Raw genomic sequence first — 18,862 nt, forward strand, 5'->3', positions numbered from 1 at the left:
CACAGGGCCAGACCTTGTCAGCCGCGAAAGACAAGTCAATTAAACGGTCGTACTTCGATCCAAAAAGGAAAACAAAATTCATTATACACGGTTTCATAGATACACCGCTTAGCAATTGGGTCAACGTAAGTGAATCGCTTCTTCGCGTCGCTCTTTCGCTCTTTTAATTTCCCTGTATTAAGAAAATATTTCCTATATTAATTTCATATTAAGGAATTATTTTGTTCGAATAGTAAGAATATTCACACGTGTATCTGTAAGAGTAAGACTTTGGCGTAAGACGTATTTTATCATTGAAAATTGATTATGAAATACGATTTTATTCATATTTTCGCGCATCAAATAGCAGGGGCGGTAAATGTTTGCAAAATTTGATAGTTAAATGTTAATACAACAGTTGAAAGTTTATTTGCATGTTTGATATATTTAACGATATCGATATTTCCTAGTTTAACTGGTTCACTTACGTTCCTATCTAATCTGTTGTTGAATCGTCGCCACAGGAAATGAGAAACGAATTATTGAAGCATGACAACTACAATGTCATCATAGTTGACTGGGGTGGAGGAAGCTTGCCGCTTTATACTCAAGCAACCGCCAACACGAGGCTGGTCGGCCTTGAAATAGCTCATCTCGTTAAACACCTGCAGGTAAAATGAATTTCGCGAACAAGCAAGCGAGCTGGCTGCTATCGGCAGAACATTCTTCCTCCGAAAAGAAAAGAAGGAAGAAGAAAAGGAAAAAAGTGACTTTACAGCACACTGTGCCGATTCTAAAGCAAATTTTTAGATCACTTAGGTTCGTTTCTAGATGGTACAGGTATCACAAAAGCACAACTACGAAGGAATGTGAAATTCTTGACTCGAACGACGAAGAAAGCTAAAAGTATGTTACTTAAATCTATCGTTTGAAACATTGTATACGGACTTTCCCTCAAACTGCTTTTCACATGCTTCGGTTTGTTGCTTCAGTTTTATCACTTAATTTACGTGAGCTTGGTTTGTCATCATGGACAAACTCATCGACAACTGTCATGCAGAATTTGATGTTGCGCGAGCCAATTTATCTTTGAACGAAATTGAACGAACAAATTTAACGGCGGTGCACGTATATCGTTTTATGTAAATCGTAATATACGTAAACTTACTCGTAATATACGTGTAACATGTATCCGTAACAGCGGATACAAACAAAGAGTATTTACGCGTGATACAAATTAATTATTCTTATTATTTGTTTGGTTTATGCGATTATAAGATGCGAACGTTTCTAAACACATATTACAATATAAAACACTGTGAAAGTGAAATGTCGAAGCTCGTAAAAAAGATGCTGCATTGGGAGATAAGGAAACGAAATGGAAAGATCAAAGCGTATTGTTTGTTAAAACGCAGACAAATTATGGACTGGATCCGAATGATGTGCACCTGATCGGACACAGCTTGGGGGCACATACCGCGGGATATGCGGGAGAAAAGATGGGAGGGAAGGTTGGCCGTATCACGGGATTGGATCCTGCAGAGCCCTATTTCCAAGGGATGCCCAGTCACGTAAGGCTGGACTACACCGACGCCAAGTTGGTCGACGTCATTCACACCGATGGCAAGAGCTTCTTTTTCCTAGGTAACAGAAAAATATGTTAACGCGGATACACACCTACTGATCCCGCTCTTCTAATCCGATTATTAATAATTATCAACTTTACATTGATATTTCAAATCACAAATCTCCTAACTCTTTCAAACCACTTTATCTTACATCTTATAATTACATCTGTTCCTATAACCAGCGCTTTATATGTGTATTTAATACAACTGTGTATCAAATGTGTACTTGTTTCGCTGTTTCAACATTGAAACTTACCTACTACGTATATATTAACTACGTTTGTTGAAAGGAAGCGGTTTTTACTTACTACTACTTTTACTACTATCATCGATATATAAAAGTTGCTCACCAACGAACAACAAGGCGGATTATTAACGTTTATTTGAATTACGAGCAACGCTCTAATCGTTCTATTTATGTGATCGTTCTATATTATAAAGTAACTTATCGCGCGATAAGGGCTTCCCGGATATGGAATGATTCAACCGTGCGGCCACCTGGACTTCTACCCGAACAACGGCAAGGAACAGCCAGGATGCACGGATCTCAGCGAAACTACCCCTTCCTTGCCTTTAACCCTGATTAAAGAAGGCCTGGAAGAAGCGTCGCGAGTACTGGTCGCCTGCAATCATGTGCGTTCCATAAAACTCTTCACCGAGAGCATCAACTCCAAGTGCCAATACGTGGCCCACGAGTGTTCCAGTTACGCCAGCTTCCTCAGAGGCGAATGTTTCTCGTGCAAGAGCAACAACAGCCTTAGTTGCGGTATTATGGGTTACCATGCAGACACCAGTCCAGCTTTGGTTAAAAGGCAGGCCATGGGACAGGATATTCTGTCTCTGCTCGGATCGAAATTCTTCTTCGTCACTGGCAAAGAAGATCCTTTTTGCAGTGAGTGTTACAAATATCTTCGCCATTCGATTTCATCAATTTTTTTAAGTCTTCTATCTTATATTTCTAAATAATCGCAATTACCATTCGGTGTATATTCCCTGCACGGACTTGGAGATTCCTTATACTTTAAAGCATAGTTTTCAAAGAGAAGAAATCTGCATTTCTAAGAAACATTTCTAATTGAATGCTGTTCTAAAGAAAAAGCGAATTCGTCGTTCCGAAAGTCTTAGAAATATTTCAAAGTGAATTTTAGATTCCATCGATCTTCGTTTGAATTTTATCGATTCTTGCTGGAACGCACTGGATCGCTTCTGCACTGGATCGAACTTGTCGGCCAGTTCCGAGCGTAGGTGTCGCGCAATTATTTATTATTACGAATCGCGACAGGCTGCTTTCACCCTGCTTATCGTCCAGGAAAATTGCTACGTGCCTCGAAACTAATTTAACTCTGCCCTACATAAGAATCCACTAGAAACTTGCAACAGCCGTTCAGCCGATCGGATAAAATGCAAATGATTTTTTTTGACGACCTCGAAACAACGATTTTTAATCCTCTATCGAGAAACAGAATCAACGTTACTGAATAACAATAGAATAAGTAATAAATAGAAAGATGGAATTAACGAAAATCAATAACATCATTTTTATGTTATTAACATGCAAATCTCGATTACTTGTCAGGGAGACATTACAGGATCACCATCGATCTTGCCCGGCCACCGAGCGCAGAAAGTTGGGTCCAAGGCTTCCTGAAAGTCACTTTTCACGCGGAAAATGACATTATTCGAGACATTGATCTCACACCTAGGTAATCTTCGTGTATCCTCTATAATTCTACTGAAACTAATTCCATCGTCTCGTTCGTAATCAAATCGATTCTTTCTCAAATATTCCTCGTAAAGGAGGAAAAAATGACGCTAAATACACCACCGTTGCCCACCGAAAATGAAACCACGAAACGATAAGTAAAGAAAAGGAAAAAAAAAAAAAAAACACCTATAGGAGTAAAAAATGTCCAATCGAAAAAGCACGCGCTCTGCATATCGAAGAAACTTGAGACGATTTTAGGGCAGGCACGGAGCTTGCGGCGCTATTCTCGTCTCAAGTTGCTACTTTCGCATACGGGACACGTGCTTTATCATAGCCTGGCTTTCGCGATAACTACTTTGAACTTAGCTGCCCAACCTTTTGCTTCTTTCATTCCCGCAACCGTAGCGGTTACATGAAATTGGAACATGGATCGACGGTCCGAATGGTCGTCGCTCATCCGGCCGGTGCATCCGGTGAACTTGGGAAAATTCGACGCGTTGAGCTTTCATGGACCTACGATATGGACGTGTTACAACCAAAGTCGCTCTGCTTTTTCTGGTGTAACGATCGCCTCTACGTGAACAGCGTCACAGTGGACGTTATGGAAATCCCGGGAAGAGGGTAAGCCAATTATCTTTCAACGTTAGAGGCGCCGGCTATTTCTCGTATTCCTCGACGTCGCGTCACGCATACAACGAACGTAGGTTCGTAACGTTGACAGTGTACATGATTTGACAGTCAACGTTTAAAGTTACACGTAATAATTTCATTTATAACATTATCTTTCATATACATACATCTTTGTAATGTTTGCATACGTTATTATATGCGCAGGAAAAGAGAGGCAGACTTCACCAGTAAGCTCTGTTCAGCAAGTAGGCAGGAGTACGCAGAAATTGCCAGCGGTTCCACGGCGTCTTTCGTCGACAACTGCTGACAACGTCTTCAACTTAATTTAACATGTATCTGAGTATAACGTGATAGTTTGCGGTTCTCGTTCCTGTGAAAAGTATAGAAATTAAAGTGCAATCTAGTGCGTATCTAACGATAAGAATCGGCAGCATGAATAATGAAAATTATGTCAGAGTCTACAAAGATCAACTGACACCTGTGTCTCACAATGATGTATTTCATTCAGACATTCGTCCACAAGCTTCCATTTAAAAAAGAAGAAAACAAGGCAAGATTCGTTTCGACAAAAAATTTATTTAAAAAAAAAAAAAAACAACTGTAACTGTACAAATACATACATACATATATACATACATATATACATACATATATATATATATATATATTTGTTCATATTTGTATATAATAGCAAGTAAAAAGAAAGAAAAGAAAAAAGAAACAAGTTGCACGAGTCACAGGTAAAAAATGTCGTAAACGATAGTACATACCTATCTTTCGAAAGCGAAACACGAAACCACAGTGGAATAATTTTCATATATCGTAAAAAAGAGAATATTTTAAAAAACCTAATATCGTTTTACAAAAAATACCTCGGAAGAATTCGCATTTCATTTCTCTTTCATCCTGTAAAGTGCGGTGCAATATGAATATTGAACTTGCGATGAAAATGATATACATACATATAATAATATAATGTAAGGAAAAAAGCCGACACGCGTCTGCTGCAGTAATTAATTACCATCGATCACTTTGTACATCCTGTATATACGAAATTGGATAGACATAACTAGATAATGCTAGTGTTAGTATAAAAGCAGGTAATCATTTCACGATTGATCGACGATGGCGATAACTTGCTAGCGCAAAAATTTTTTGGTTCGTGTGTGAACTGTTATCTACGTAAACTTCTATACAATATTTACATAAACAAAAATACCGTCCGTTGTAACGTAATAGCGATAATCACTTGTGATATTTCTCTCCTCTTCTTCATCTATACATATAATTTAAATACTACGTTTAAATATATAATTTACTGGTAACACTTTCCTCATTAGAAATTGTACAAATCAGAATAAGCGGACATTTGTAAATAATACGAGTACACGTGTATCTTGTACTGCGTATTGTTCGAACATTTCCAACATTAAAAATCATTCTATATGATATAGCTCAATGTAAAATATAAACTTATTATGCTATATAACGACGCCGCTCTGATTAACAAATCACGGTACTCTATCATGAAAAATACAATCTTTCTCTGTTTCTTTCTTTTTTATCTTTTTTCTTCTTTTCATTTCCTCTTTTCCCTTTTTTTCTCTTTTTTTTTTTTTTTTCTTTTTCTTTTTCTTTTAGGGCTTTCTCGTTTCCGCAGAGAGGTAAATTTTCGAAGGCTACAGGAAAAGAAACACACTTGTACAGCTTGCTAATCTTTTGCAATGTTTACTCCTCGATAAACGTTGTACACGTGAATTCGTCGCTTATACAAAAAAGATCATCGCGGAGTGCAGCTATACACGGTAACACATGATTTTTTTTTTTTTTTTATCTTACACGAGATTCAACAATGATCGAGTAAAAAAGCCGTCCGCGTTTGTTCAACGCGGTAACAAGGGTTGGTAAAATATATAATATGAATATATAGCGATATACATAATATAATCTAATAATCTCTATCTGTTGTATAACATATAATATCTGCGTATAAATAATAAATAGAAAAACGAGGAGCGGGGGAAACGGGTGATTAGCTTGGTAATAACTTTAGCACTAAATTACCATTACGAACATCCACGGATCTATGGGACCATCGTGTGTGTGCGCGTGTGCGCGTGTGTATGTGTGTGTGTGTGTGCGCGCGCGCATGTGTGTGTGTGCGTGTGTGTGTGTGTGTGCGCGCGCGCGCGCGCGTCTGAGAGACAATGAGAAAAAAAAAAAAGAAAAGGAGAGAAAAAGAAAAACAGAAAAGTGAGAACGATAATAGAGAAACAGTGAAATAACTAACAATACATGTGAATATACAGCTGATTCATTTGGCATAGTAGTCTAGAGCGTTCCTTTTTCTAGCGCGCAATAGAATGGTCAGTGAAGATCATCGACCCAAGCAGTTTCTAATGACTCGATAAGAGTACGAACAAAAGCCATTTCTTTTCGTGCATTTTCCAAGATCACGCGGGGATCTTGCGAGGTACAGCGCAGTATATTTGGTGCCATCACCATTGCTAAATTGTTTGCATCCATTTTAGTACGGGCAACGACTTCCGGCCTGGCGAAAATCTGGAACAAGTATTTTATACATTGTGGTAATCCCAAATGAAGAAACGAGAAACTAAGAGAAACGGGGCCATTCTACAGTGACCTAGTTAGTTTCGATTAACCTCCTCTGGCAAATTTACGGCAAGAATGACAGTTGATCGTTTGATTAATACCGACGATTAACGTTAATGTTCCCTAAAGTAAATAGGAGCGCACTTTGATTAATGGATTCGCTACTTTGACGGTTGAGCGACAGGAATACGTGTCTTTAATAATCGATTATTCATACTTCGCATTCAGTAATCATACAGAAGTAAGACTAATTGATAGCTAAGAATACTAACCTGAAGGAATCGTATTAGATGACAAAGAACACGACGATTCAAATCAGGCAGACGATCTACAAGCGCGGCGACATTGGCTGCGGAAGCTTCGGCATCATCGTGCCTCATCGACACGCATTCCGTGTAAAAGGAATCAGGTATCAACGGTTCGTAAAGCTCTCGAACCCACAATTTTAACAAAGATGCGGGCGCATGAGCATCTTGAGAAGCTGCCAAAATCGTACCATCCTCGAACCTGTCCAGGCACGACTTTAAAGCACTGACCTCGTCCGCGTCCGCGGACACTCTGAATATCCCCTCCGTCAAGATACCACCTCGAGCAAGCACTTGACGCGTCAACGTGGTCTGTATCCATGGTAACTCTCGATTTGGGAATCTGTCTCTCTGCAGGGCCATTACTTCCGATAACGTCGCCCCAAACATGGACGCCCGGAAAATCTGAATCTATGATTAAATTAAAAACGAATGAATGTCCATTTCATAGTATGAAGAAATTTAAGGTAAACGTTCTGTTTACTGGCCACTTGTAAAATGTAAACAAATAGAATAAGATGTAAGACAATAACGTAAAATAAGATTGCATAGTGAAAGGAAGAAACATACTCTCGCTTGATCAATATCTTCTATAGTAGCCTTGCGAGGCTGTCGCTTGCCATGTGCTCCAATTCGTTGTAAACGACGGCAGGCGACGGTTGCATAATGACTAACTTGCACGTGAATCGGCCACTTGGCCACTTCCGGAAACTGAAAATTCGGATCACGATGTCTGTTCATATAGCCTTCGAGATAAGGCTCGAACGTAGCGCTGGGCGGCACGAACGCCAGACAGACAGCCATCAATTCCCAACCTCTACGTAAACTTTCTTTCCTTGGATTCTCTGTAGTCTGTCTACATATCTGGACGTATAACTCGTCCCGTAACGGCGGCTTCGAATACGCTGTATTCACAATGTCCATAGCTACACTGTCTAATGTCATTCCTACGTTAGCTTTCCGATCGCCCATGTACACTTGCACCAGCCTAAACAGATTGCAGGCTTCCCGTTTCAGTAACTTTTCACCATCTACAACTACCAGCATTGGCTGTGGTATAGGATCTTTAGACCAACTAAGAATGTCGCGGACGCTGAACTTCTTCCGGAACAACAATCTCAGTCCCTTCGGCCGTCCGCAGTTCAGGTTAAGATTGTCTTGTGCGTATTTCTCGATGTCGCCGCCGCCCGCGCTGTCATCTCGCCTCGCCTCGTCGACGTCTGTGTTGTCCACACCGATACCAACGCTAGGAACAGAACTTATCGCGGCAGACGGTGGAACTGGCGGCTGTCTTGTAGTTGCTGTCACGGTTTCTCTTGTATCGGCTTGCGAGGCGATATTCGGTGGCGACGGTGGTCGTACTTGTGGCCTCGTTAGAGTGTCAGCAGTATTGTAATACGTCGCTAATCCAGCAGTATCGTAGTTACCCAAATCTACAATAATAATATAAATATCATTTCAATGTACTGGCATACATATTTTTACGAATTTAATTAAATTACTCGTTACTCTTAGTTCCTGGATAAATAATAAACTAACCTGCATAGTGATCTTCAAGGTACTCTTGACTGGACGAATCACCTTGATTGCTCGCTGCTTCATCATCCGCAAATTGATCATCGGAATCGTCATCGGCTCTTCCGCCAATACCTTCGCCTCTTCCACCCTCTTCGTCCAAAGAATCGTCACCTTCTTCTACTAACAGCGGATCCCCAAACTTGTAACAACCTATAAAATTATTACTCTATTATATAAAAGTATTATTAATTATCTAAGATACAGTTACGATTTTACTAGCGAACACGTGCCTGAGAGTTTTGCTTGCTGAAGAATATAATGCTGAAGCGGCAACAAATGATCGTCGTCTGGTAACAGATTTCCATAAAAGCACGGAGGTGGACTCGGATTACCGTTACTCCTCTTCTTTTTACTATCATCTACCTCTGTGAGCCCTTCTGTTTCTTCGCCCACGGCGCTATTGCTGCTACTATTACTGCTATTGCTACTGCTAGTATTACTACTAAGCCTTTGTCTAGGTTGTTCGTGACTCTGACTAATAAGATAACGCTCGTGCATAGAATCATCGTCCCTATCTCTTCTTCTTGACTGTTGCTGCTGCTGCTGCTGGTGCTGCTGCTGATGCTGATGCTGCTGCTGCTGCTGCTGCTGCTGCTGCTGTTGTTGATGATGATGATGATGATGCAATTGTTGCAGCTTTTGTTGCTGCTTCTGCTGCTGTACAAAACTGTAACTGCGAGCCAATGGCTGCGGCGCGCCTTAAAAGATATAAGAAGAGAGAATGGATTAAAATACAAGATACTGATGTTTAATTCATTTTAACGGGACATAAATTATCGTCGTACTTACAATCCAACGAATTGTTACATGCGGTATTCCTTCTATATTCTTTTTCTCTATCACGCTCTCGTTCTCTATCTCGTTCGGCAACCTCAAGGCTTCTCTGCTTCGACGTATTGGTCAAAACGCCCACACCTCTGACAAGGCTCTTCGAAGGCTCATTTCTTTCGGCTAACATTGCGCCGTACATATCTCTAACATTCGCTTCTGAAAGCGACACTGAACATCCATGATGCCTTCTTCCTATACTACCAGTATTATCTTGCTTATTCATATTACGCGGATGCATGGAACTTGGATAAAAGGCTGAAGTGTTTGTTTTGTCCAAACTATTTACTCTTTCCCTATGATGAATTTCCCTTTCCCTATCTCTATCTCTATGATAACGATTACTGCTTTCCACCAGGGAGCCATACTTCTCACCCTGCGATTTATAACTATGACTCAACTGAACTTCTGGCGGACGGTACGGAGGCATCTCTTGCCTAAATCTAGATTCCATCAATGACTCCCGATATGGCGAAGTACTTGGTTCAGGACCATACGAACCTCTACTACTTTCTCTACCTACAGCAACAAAACGGATTGAGGTAATCTCTTACTTCCCTTTTTCGCATTCTGTTTGAATGAAGATTATTACAGATCTTAATTTTTTAATGAAACTTAACTCACATTCTTACCATTTTTATTCTTTTCCAATTCTAAATTCCCTGCCCTACCCTCGCGTTGTGGATCAACAAACGTCTTCTTCTTAAATAGGGGAGTACTAGTTGAGAGTGACAAACCTAATGGGGGCGGTTCACCCAACGGTACTGATTTCTGATTCTTCACACTTTCTAAGGTGCCACTCTTGTGTCCCCTAGCTTCCAACGTGCCGCTGTGTTGCCTGGGTGAAGATTGTGCTTGAATTGCCGGTGTCTGGGCGACGGAACGATGATGATGCCGATGAGGAGAATCCAACAATCGATAGCCAGTCGATTCCAAAGACGTGCGGCTGTGAGAAACAGAACTGTCACTAGATCGACCAGAATCCTGAGAATGATTATGCTGACGTCGTGTTGTGGGCACTTCATGATGCCTATGATGTCTATTATTATGATGGTGGTGGTGATGATGATGATGCCGCCTTGAAGATGGAGATGGAGAAGGGGGAGACGTTTGAAGGTCCACGCCAACACTGGATGTTCTCGTTTTATTTACACTACCACTTTGCTATAATAAAAGGTAGTATAGTTCTATACCGATCGTTCTTTTAGCATAAAGACCGTAAGACGAGAAGGACTTACCAACGAAGAAGATAAATTGGAACTTTCTTGATGATTAAACCTTGTTAATCGGCTGACTGAAGGAGTTTGCGTCTGTGTTGATACAGACTCTTTCTTTCTTGGCTCGGTTGATTTCTGACTATCGGCTCCACTACTACTTGCTGGTTCTGTATTTTGCTTTAATGTCTACAATACGACAAATTCTTATAATTCGATCTAATAAATCTAATGTCAGTACTATTATAAATAAAAGTAAATAACATATATAACCAAATACTCCTTATTTATCAAAATCGTTTAAAGTTAAAATATATGTTATCTGCGCTAGGAAATAAAAATGTGGTACAAGCGAACAAAACATAAAATGTTCTGAAATGATTTTCATGCTTTCAATATGGTATAATGTATACCAGAGTTTTTCTCCTAGCTACAAACAGCTATTTATAGCTGTATGGAGAGCAGACAGCTTGCTGCTCACTTATATCTTCAACATCCTACAGGGAGACAACATTGATGTATAGGAAAGCTTCTAAATCATTATGTCTACACATACCACGGAATTTGTATCCCTAAGAAGTCAAACGCTATGTTCAGTGAGTAAATATACGCAATGTCAACAGACTTTTATCAGTAAATGGAATTTCAAATATTCAAGAGGCCCGCCTAATTTTTAGCACAGTATGACAGATATTTTTAATGCTGTATCACCACCGTTCTAAATTACATATTTGTTATCAAAGTGAATCACTCACCTGAAGCTTTGCTAAAGGAATGATGTCGCAATCACTCGGACGGTGCCACACAGTTTTCTGGGATGTTGCATTGTAATAATAAAATCGTGAAGTATTTTGATCAAATAATTCCCACCATTGATTGTTATCTGTCTTTTTCCTATAATAAAAAAGCAGAACAATGATATATACATATGAATTCCTAATATTCGAGAAACTATTATTTAAGTTACAATCCAATAAATTTCATCAAGTAATATAAAACTATTCACTTTGATTACTGATTAAATGTAGGTTACAAAGAACATTAAGATTCCATACATGTGTCATGTAGAAATCTTGTTAATTATAAATGCTTCCTATATCATAAAAGGAAAAGCTTACATGACGATAACTTTCACCAACCAGATTAGATCAGAAAGACAGTTTAATCTTTTAGGCAACTGATTATTTTTCTTAATGAGGAAATTGACTTTGTAATTCATCGAAATGTAATTCAATGTTAATTATATCTTGGAGCATTTACTTATAAAAGAATATATATATATATGTCTCTGTCTTACACTGGTACACCAGGTGGAGGATCCCATACACATTCTCCAGTTGTGAGATTAGCATACATATGCTCCTTGGTGCGAGGTTCTATAATTTCTACCCATTCCATTCTACTGCAATATTACAGAGGATTTTTTTTATTTTAGAGATATAAATAATTATAAATAACACATATTAATTTCATTGAAATAATTTATCATAAGGACGTAATTTTATTATTCTCTTTCAGAAAACCTCTTTCTTTTTCCATAGAAAATTTACTTAAAAAGATCTGCTGTATAGATTAATAACAATACTAAAATAAATATTATTAAAAAGTATACAAGCGATATTTAAACCGTGATAAAATCACTAGTGCACACATTAAATCATTAAAGCATGTGGGATGCACTCGAAGATAAATTTGTTGTTCCTTTTTATTACTATAATTAAAAACTCTAAAAATAGTGCGGCAAAGTGAAAAAAAAAAAGAAAAGAGTATATATATATATATATACACACACACACACACACATACGGTATGTTTAATGCATGGATTAGATCGAGGGAATATTATATACAGTACATTTAATGACAACCGGCCCAGTTGTCACAGTTTTAGTAAACCGGGAGATAGAATCGCAGCGGATTGGCCATAAGATATAAATAATTAATCGATAGCATTCTGTCAAATTTACGGGGCAAAAATGGGACACGAAATCGCTTTATCGAAGTTTATTTTCCTTAGGTAATAAATATCGTAGATAAACTAGAGATCTTTATAGTGGAAAAAAGCCTTGGTCCTTCTAGTAAAATGTACGAAACAACGGGAAAGTGCAAACATTTAAAAACGAGGAAAGTTTCGTTGTAATAAAAGGGTGTCCACCCCCCCCCCCACCCCTGTAACCGTAAATTGATAGGAATGCTGGCTGCAATACGAGCAACCGTCTGATGTCATGCTATCCGTTTAATTGACCGAAATAGGCAGCAGAAATCCATTCGTGCATAGTTGTATACAAAGGAGCGGAAAAAACGAAAGTGGTGAAAGAGACAGAGAGGAAAAGGCGACAAACGTATGACTTCGATAATTCGTACATACAGGGTGTTGCAGCGACTATGTTGCAATCGGCAGTAGGGTGATTCTACATGAAAAAACAAGTCGATAATATAGAATAAAATTTGTTCATATGACGTTTCGTTTTCGAGAAAATTGAGGTTGAAAATTTGTCAAATATACTTGAACTTGGCCAATTCCGCATTGAACAGAAGTAAATATTTAGGCAGGAAATTATTCTACATGTGAAAATAAGCGAAAGATAAAGAATAGTACATGTTCATAAAACTTAGATATATATTATGTGTACTAGGCCAATTCATAAGTAACTTCTATTTTATTGAAAACGAGACCTGGAACGGAAAAATGTTATTTTACATTTTCCACTTATTTTCACAAGTAGAATAACCTAATGCTGATTGTTTTATTCGTGCCTAGTCTGTAATTAGCCAAGTTCATAAGTATACTTTACAAATTCGTTAATTAGTTTTTCTTTTTTTTTTTTTTTTTTTTTTTTTTGCAGAACGAGGCATCGTACGAACAAATTTTGTTCTATAGTTTCGACTTGTTTGTTCACGTAAAATCACCCTATTGCTGATTGTAACACAGTTGCTGGGACACCCTGTATGCATGAAATATGAAATTGTTAAAATGAATCTTGTTGAACTTAAAGACCCACCCAGTTATGTATACTGATAAACTTAAAAATCATTAAGAGAAACACTATCGTGCGTTCGAGGAATATGACGAGGCTCTCTGCGAGAAAACTGGGACGGGTCACTGGGAAAAAAATTCACTATCGATCCGCGAAACATAGCCACTATATCGCAGCGATGGTACTTATTTCCATTCCCCTAGAATCGAACGAATTTCATTCTTACCCGTCGGAAGCCATCGCGAACAATCAATCCGTGTATCAGCGAAAACAAAACACCTCACGTCACTCGGTGAACACTTTGTGACACTTCACGAGCGCTGCAGTGACACTTCGATGTCGCAACGTCCCATTTCCACGAGCACGAGCGACGCAGCCCCTTCATGGCAGCCCACCGGCGGCCATCTTTTTTTCTTCTGCGAGTTTCAACGTTCTGCCACTATAGCGAACAAAAACTTACTTTATCCTAGATTCTCGGCATATCGTCCCGAAGATGCGCTCGAACGCTCTTCTCTAGCGCTTCCACGTCTGTGAGTATTTATTCGCGATACGATTCGCGATCGGATACTACTCACCGATGATATATACCATGCATCGTAATTTATCTTGCCTCCTTTTTGTTTGTTTGTTTGTTTGTTTTTCCTCTTCTTTCTTCTTTCTTTTTTCCTTTTTCTCTTCTTTTTCTCTTTCGGTTATGTTACACTTCCCGGACTTAAGATGAATATCGATTGATTACTGGGATGGTCTGCGTTACTTACATCGTTGGATAACTATAAATACAAGACTAGACACTGTTCATAAGAATCGACCGTGTTTTGATGGTTGACATCTTTGATAAAACTGTTATCTATCCGTAAGTGATAACGTATGTACGTATGTATCGTGCAGTTGAGGTTAGAAATGCTCACGGTCGTATCTTTACTTGTTTGAACCATGTTTGAGCATAGTGAGTTGTCCCCAGACTCGCACTTTCGAATGGTTTCTTGAAACTTTGGATTTGTTTATGACTTGTCATGTCATTTTAATTACTTAAATTAATATTCGGACACAGCACACTATCTCTACTTACATTTGTTGCTTTGTATAAGAGGGGGTGATTTAAATATCGTGTTGTTTACTCTATGAAAATATATGAACCATTTATTGTAGCTTGAAAATATGTAAACAATTTCTCTCTAACAATAACATTTAATTTTACAGTAGGCTTAAGAAAGGGAGGTTGTCCTCCTTATTTCTTAAATTCGGAATGGTCCCCTTTATACCTTTCAATAGTATCTGCTGTAATTAGTAATAATAATTATGCAATTTCACGATAACTTTCATCCTTTTTTCTACGACAAATTACAAGTTGTCCTTTATCAAAACTAGTATTCCTCCCTTTTCCTGACATGTTGAGTTTCTCGATGTATTATACGAACGTTCATGTTAATTTCTTTCGCCGTTTATTGTACAAAATAACTATATAAAGTAAATGTATTCCTCCGCAGTTCAAAAGCGAATCGTCTATAACTGTCCGCAAGAATCTGTCCGATAACGATAACTGTCTATGGTTTATCTCCACCACTGAGGAGGAGGTGTTTCCCCCTTGGAACAGTGACGCGAGTAATGTAACACGGCAGTGGCTTCTCTTTAAAGATCTGTAGCAGCGTCTTTGTATCAATAAAACAACACTGATGCAACGACAAAACTTTTTTATTTAAAATTTTCCTCTTCCCGAGACTTCGGGAACAGTTTGCGAACAGCTTGCGAACAGTTATAAAATTTCAATAAAACCAAGTTAAATTTTATTTAATCATTGATATGAATCACATTATTAATATTAATTAGTAATAATTATGTAAATTACATTGTAATTAAATTCAGTTGCTTGGATTTACGACAAATGCTGATACTGTTAGTTTTAAGATTTATTTGTTAACGACAACGAACGTTTAAGGGTCATTGAAGGTATTGTAGTTATTACTATAATATACTGTTAGATCTAACATCGTTTTGGCACCTTGAAGGCAATTAATTGTTCGTAGACGTTGCTAAAAAGTGAAAATTTAACTAAATCCTTATTGGTTAACATGTTAAAGACAAATCATATTGAAAGCAAAGTACACACACACACACACACACACATCTGCATAATTTCTCATTAAATAATTAAATATGAGACAAATTACATCGTGTTCGGTCTCATTTTAATCAGAAAGATCTTATCAATATGTTAATGAAATTTTTATTAACGAAAAACTGAAAATAAACAAATTTCCTTGTTGCACTAGTGTTCCCTCACCGATATATAGGTTTTTAATTTTGCCGACTCTCAATCCCTCTATCTTATTCGTTCGCTGTTCTTCTACGTCTGTCAGTGTTGGCAAATTACAAACAGTTTGAAAATGGAATCCTCCATTCGCTAACTGTTGCGCAGCAACCTAATCCTGAATACTTATAGATAGATAATTTACCCACAAGGTGTCATGTTCTCTTCTTTAAATGCACAATAAGAGAAGAAATTTATTTGCACTATCGCAAGTATTTTTTTTTTTTTATCCTAATTCGCCAGAATCAAATGCAAACGACATCTGCACTATTTTACAACAACTATGTTGCAAATTTCTTTAACGTTCCTTTTTCTACCGTCTAGAGTCTAGAGCGTATCACGATAACAGTGCATCAGAATTTTTAATTTATAAATTGCAAAAAAAAAGGATGATATCATTCATTAAATCCGAGTGACGTACTTACGGTAAGTAGATATTCAAGATTTAAGGAAAAGCCACAAGTATTCATGATACTAATATCAACCTGTAACTCGTAACCTTTTTGTATATAAAAAGTTTTTATCGTCTTGTAAACAATATTTGTTACATTTGGTTTCTGTTATTCGATCTTTCTACCATAATCGATGTTAAATCCTATGCAATTATACGCTTGTAACATTGTATATACATTTGACGTAAATTCTGACATATATATATATATATACATATATATATGAATAAATTATTGCCTGTTTTTTATTTAGTACATAATTAGCAATTTTCAAATTACGATAGACTTACTGAATTTTCTCACAATTATAAACTATGTTTCAATCGTAATTTTGGTAAAAATTTAATAATTTCTTTTATTAACTTTTATATTTCATTTTTAACAGTGTCAACGTTTGTATCAAAGGGATAAGTAATATATTTAGACTGAGTGCTGTGATATAATACCGACAATGGATCAAGATGTATTAACAGTCTTAAAGCTGTTAATGATAGGAGAATCAAATGTTGGAAAATCAAGGTACCTATTTAAAACAATAAATTACTTTTTAATCCTATGCAAGTTGAGTCAATATATTTATATTATTGTTATCGTTGGCAGCATACTTCTTAGATTTACCGAGGATGAATTTCATGAAAATATGCAAAGCACAGTTGGCATGGATTATAGAACTAAACAAGTCACAATTGATGGCAATACGGTGAAACTTGCAATTTGGGTTAGTTACCTCAGTCTATCAACATTTATATTGTTTATTTAATGTAATGTAATATATCGAAAAAATTATTGCAGGACACTGCCGGGCAAGAACGTTTTCGTACTCTAACGCCTAGTTACTACAGAGACGGTCAAGGCGCTATATTAGTGTATGATGTTACAGATAGAGTTACTTTTATGAAATTAGAAACATGGCTTAACGAATTGAATACATATTGCAATAAGACAGATATTATTAAAATGGTAGTGGGTAATAAAATAGATTTACCAAACAGAGAAGTAAGCACTGAAGAAGGTTTACAATTTGCCCGAAGACACCAAACCCTGTACATTGAGAGCAGCGCTAAAACGGCAGACGGAATCAAATGTTGTTTCGAAGAACTTGTACAAAAGGTATAATCATTTATTTTCTTTACAATTATTAATTCTTATCTATTAATACTGTTTGTAGATAATACAAACTCCTGGACTCTGGGATCGACATGCCCTTCTCAAATCCGCAGCGTATGGTAATGGTAATATGGGAGGTGCAAGACATAGAGGTCAGAGAGGGATACAATTGGCAGATGAGACTCAGCCACACGAACCGCATACAAATTGTTATTGCACTTTGATTTAAATGATTGTAATATAAAATTCTGCCAGTGATAACTGTAAAAGAAAGCTATAGCTTGAATATGGTCTAAACTTTGTTCAAAAACTAGATATTGAAGAGTGAGATCGTTGAAAACAAAAACGTGAATAATAGTGTGTCACATTATATTGCTTTGTGTATGTTATGGGGAAAAAATATTTTGTACCTTATGTATCAAAGATAGATACATACATATACAATGAGTTTGCTTCTATCTTCTAATTCTTTGTTAAATAGTTAAATTTTATAGGTATTTGTAATACAAAATTTATATTCGTGTAAATATATTATGCGTATGCACATAATTTAATGACTAATAAATATCAATAGAATTGCAGTAACGCCATAAACAAATATGGTATCTTTGACTCCTGTAGAAAACGCTTTTGCATGTGCTGCAGCATTTATAGCTTCAATATTTTCTGATCTGTTTTGTTATCATGATATTGATTTGATTTTGATATTTATTTGAACAATGAATAGGTAAAATGCATATCATTACATACGTGAACAAAATGTATTTCAATATTACGTTAAATATGTTTATTTAACGTTCTGCATTTTATATGATTATATTTTTAAAATGTGATCAAATAAACAATAATTCATATCTCATACATAGAATTATTTTTCTTAAAATTATTTTAATGTATTTATCTTTATGAATAAAACAAATTTCTCCATTTAAACTGTGGTAGAATAACGTGATATCTCGCTCTGTGTTTATACAAACAGTTGCCTGTTAAAATATTTGATTTTAAACAATCATTTCACGTGTCCTGAAAATTAATTCAATTTATATGTAATCAATTAAATAAAACAGTTATGTTATTTGACCGTCGCAGAAGCTATGAAAACGTTACTAAATATCCGCATAATGAAAAGTAAACTAAGTTACAATATTTCAATTATATCTGAAACAACTTTTAAATTGTGAGGTACATCTCTTGCTTAGAATCAATTAATTGTTTGCAGAGAAATTTCCTTTGAATCGTGTACAACATTATCGTCAAAAGAAATTTTACGCACAACTAAATTGGACGTTGTCCTAACTAATAAAGGACTTCAAATATATGGAACATGGAGCACAGAAAAATTACTAAGGTTATTAACAAACAGGCTTAAACAATGTATTCATGTGCGATCAAATACACTGAAAATTATTTCTAATGGAATAAGTGATAAAAGATTATGGATCACTGTCTATAGTGGCTTATATAGTATTAGCGTTTTAAAGGAATTAAGAAAGAAAGGTGCCTCTATCTATAACATAGATTAAGACAAAAATTATATT

At 36.8% G+C, this 18,862-nt stretch overlaps 4 protein-coding genes across 10 annotated transcripts in view; 3 read left to right on the forward strand and 1 right to left on the reverse strand.

Moving 5' to 3' along the window:
* The window catches only part of LOC122576580 (pancreatic lipase-related protein 2-like), a 23,611-nt gene extending 19,056 nt beyond the window's left edge, over positions 1–4,555 (forward strand). Inside the window, exons 4-10 of the mRNA XM_043747085.1 lie at positions 6–125; positions 504–650; positions 1,395–1,623; positions 2,068–2,499; positions 3,184–3,310; positions 3,718–3,933; positions 4,147–4,555. Coding sequence (XP_043603020.1) covers positions 6–125; positions 504–650; positions 1,395–1,623; positions 2,068–2,499; positions 3,184–3,310; positions 3,718–3,933; positions 4,147–4,249 — 1,374 coding nt within the window. The 3' untranslated portion in view covers positions 4,250–4,555. The remainder of the gene's footprint in view (positions 1–5; positions 126–503; positions 651–1,394; positions 1,624–2,067; positions 2,500–3,183; positions 3,311–3,717; positions 3,934–4,146) is intronic.
* On the reverse strand, positions 4,109–13,821 carry LOC122576578. Of its 3 annotated transcripts, none has more exons than XM_043747082.1 (11): positions 13,684–13,816; positions 11,778–11,882; positions 11,236–11,374; positions 10,505–10,669; positions 9,899–10,430; positions 9,228–9,785; positions 8,669–9,136; positions 8,400–8,588; positions 7,431–8,293; positions 6,828–7,271; positions 4,109–4,312 (listed from the first exon to the last, which is right to left on the reverse strand). In XM_043747082.1, exons 1-11 carry the CDS (start codon positions 13,695–13,697, stop codon positions 4,268–4,270), a joined length of 3,522 nt encoding a protein of 1,173 aa, XP_043603017.1. In that variant the 5' UTR covers positions 13,698–13,816; the 3' UTR covers positions 4,109–4,267. The 3 variants fall into 3 exon arrangements, with proteins under 3 accessions (XP_043603017.1, XP_043603015.1, XP_043603016.1); XM_043747080.1 differs by lacking the exon at positions 4,109–4,312 and adding an exon at positions 5,645–6,504; XM_043747081.1 differs by lacking the exons at positions 4,109–4,312; positions 11,778–11,882 and adding an exon at positions 5,645–6,504 and having other exon boundaries at positions 13,684–13,821.
* A 30-nt stretch (positions 13,822–13,851) lies between these two features.
* On the forward strand, positions 13,852–18,183 carry LOC122576582 (ras-related protein Rab-18-like). 5 transcript variants are annotated; one of them, XM_043747091.1, is made up of 5 exons: positions 15,826–16,191; positions 16,603–16,736; positions 16,818–16,935; positions 17,010–17,327; positions 17,386–18,183. In XM_043747091.1, the coding sequence occupies exons 2-5, from the start codon at positions 16,669–16,671 to the stop codon at positions 17,551–17,553; spliced, it is 672 nt and encodes a 223-aa protein (XP_043603026.1). In that variant the 5' UTR covers positions 15,826–16,191; positions 16,603–16,668; the 3' UTR covers positions 17,554–18,183. The 5 variants fall into 5 exon arrangements, with proteins under 5 accessions (XP_043603024.1, XP_043603023.1, XP_043603022.1 ...); XM_043747089.1 differs by lacking the exon at positions 15,826–16,191 and adding an exon at positions 13,852–13,987 and having other exon boundaries at positions 16,603–16,935; XM_043747088.1 differs by lacking the exon at positions 15,826–16,191 and adding an exon at positions 15,282–15,404 and having other exon boundaries at positions 16,603–16,935.
* A 146-nt stretch (positions 18,184–18,329) lies between these two features.
* On the forward strand, positions 18,330–18,847 carry LOC122576585. Its single transcript, XM_043747095.1, has 2 exons — positions 18,330–18,452; positions 18,544–18,847. The coding sequence occupies exons 1-2, from the start codon at positions 18,394–18,396 to the stop codon at positions 18,845–18,847; spliced, it is 363 nt and encodes a 120-aa protein (XP_043603030.1). The 5' UTR covers positions 18,330–18,393.
* Positions 18,848–18,862: the final 15 nt, after the last annotated feature.

This window comes from Bombus pyrosoma, linkage group LG16 (genome assembly GCF_014825855.1).
Source record: "Bombus pyrosoma isolate SC7728 linkage group LG16, ASM1482585v1, whole genome shotgun sequence".
Lineage (NCBI taxonomy): Eukaryota > Metazoa > Arthropoda > Insecta > Hymenoptera > Apidae > Bombus > Bombus pyrosoma.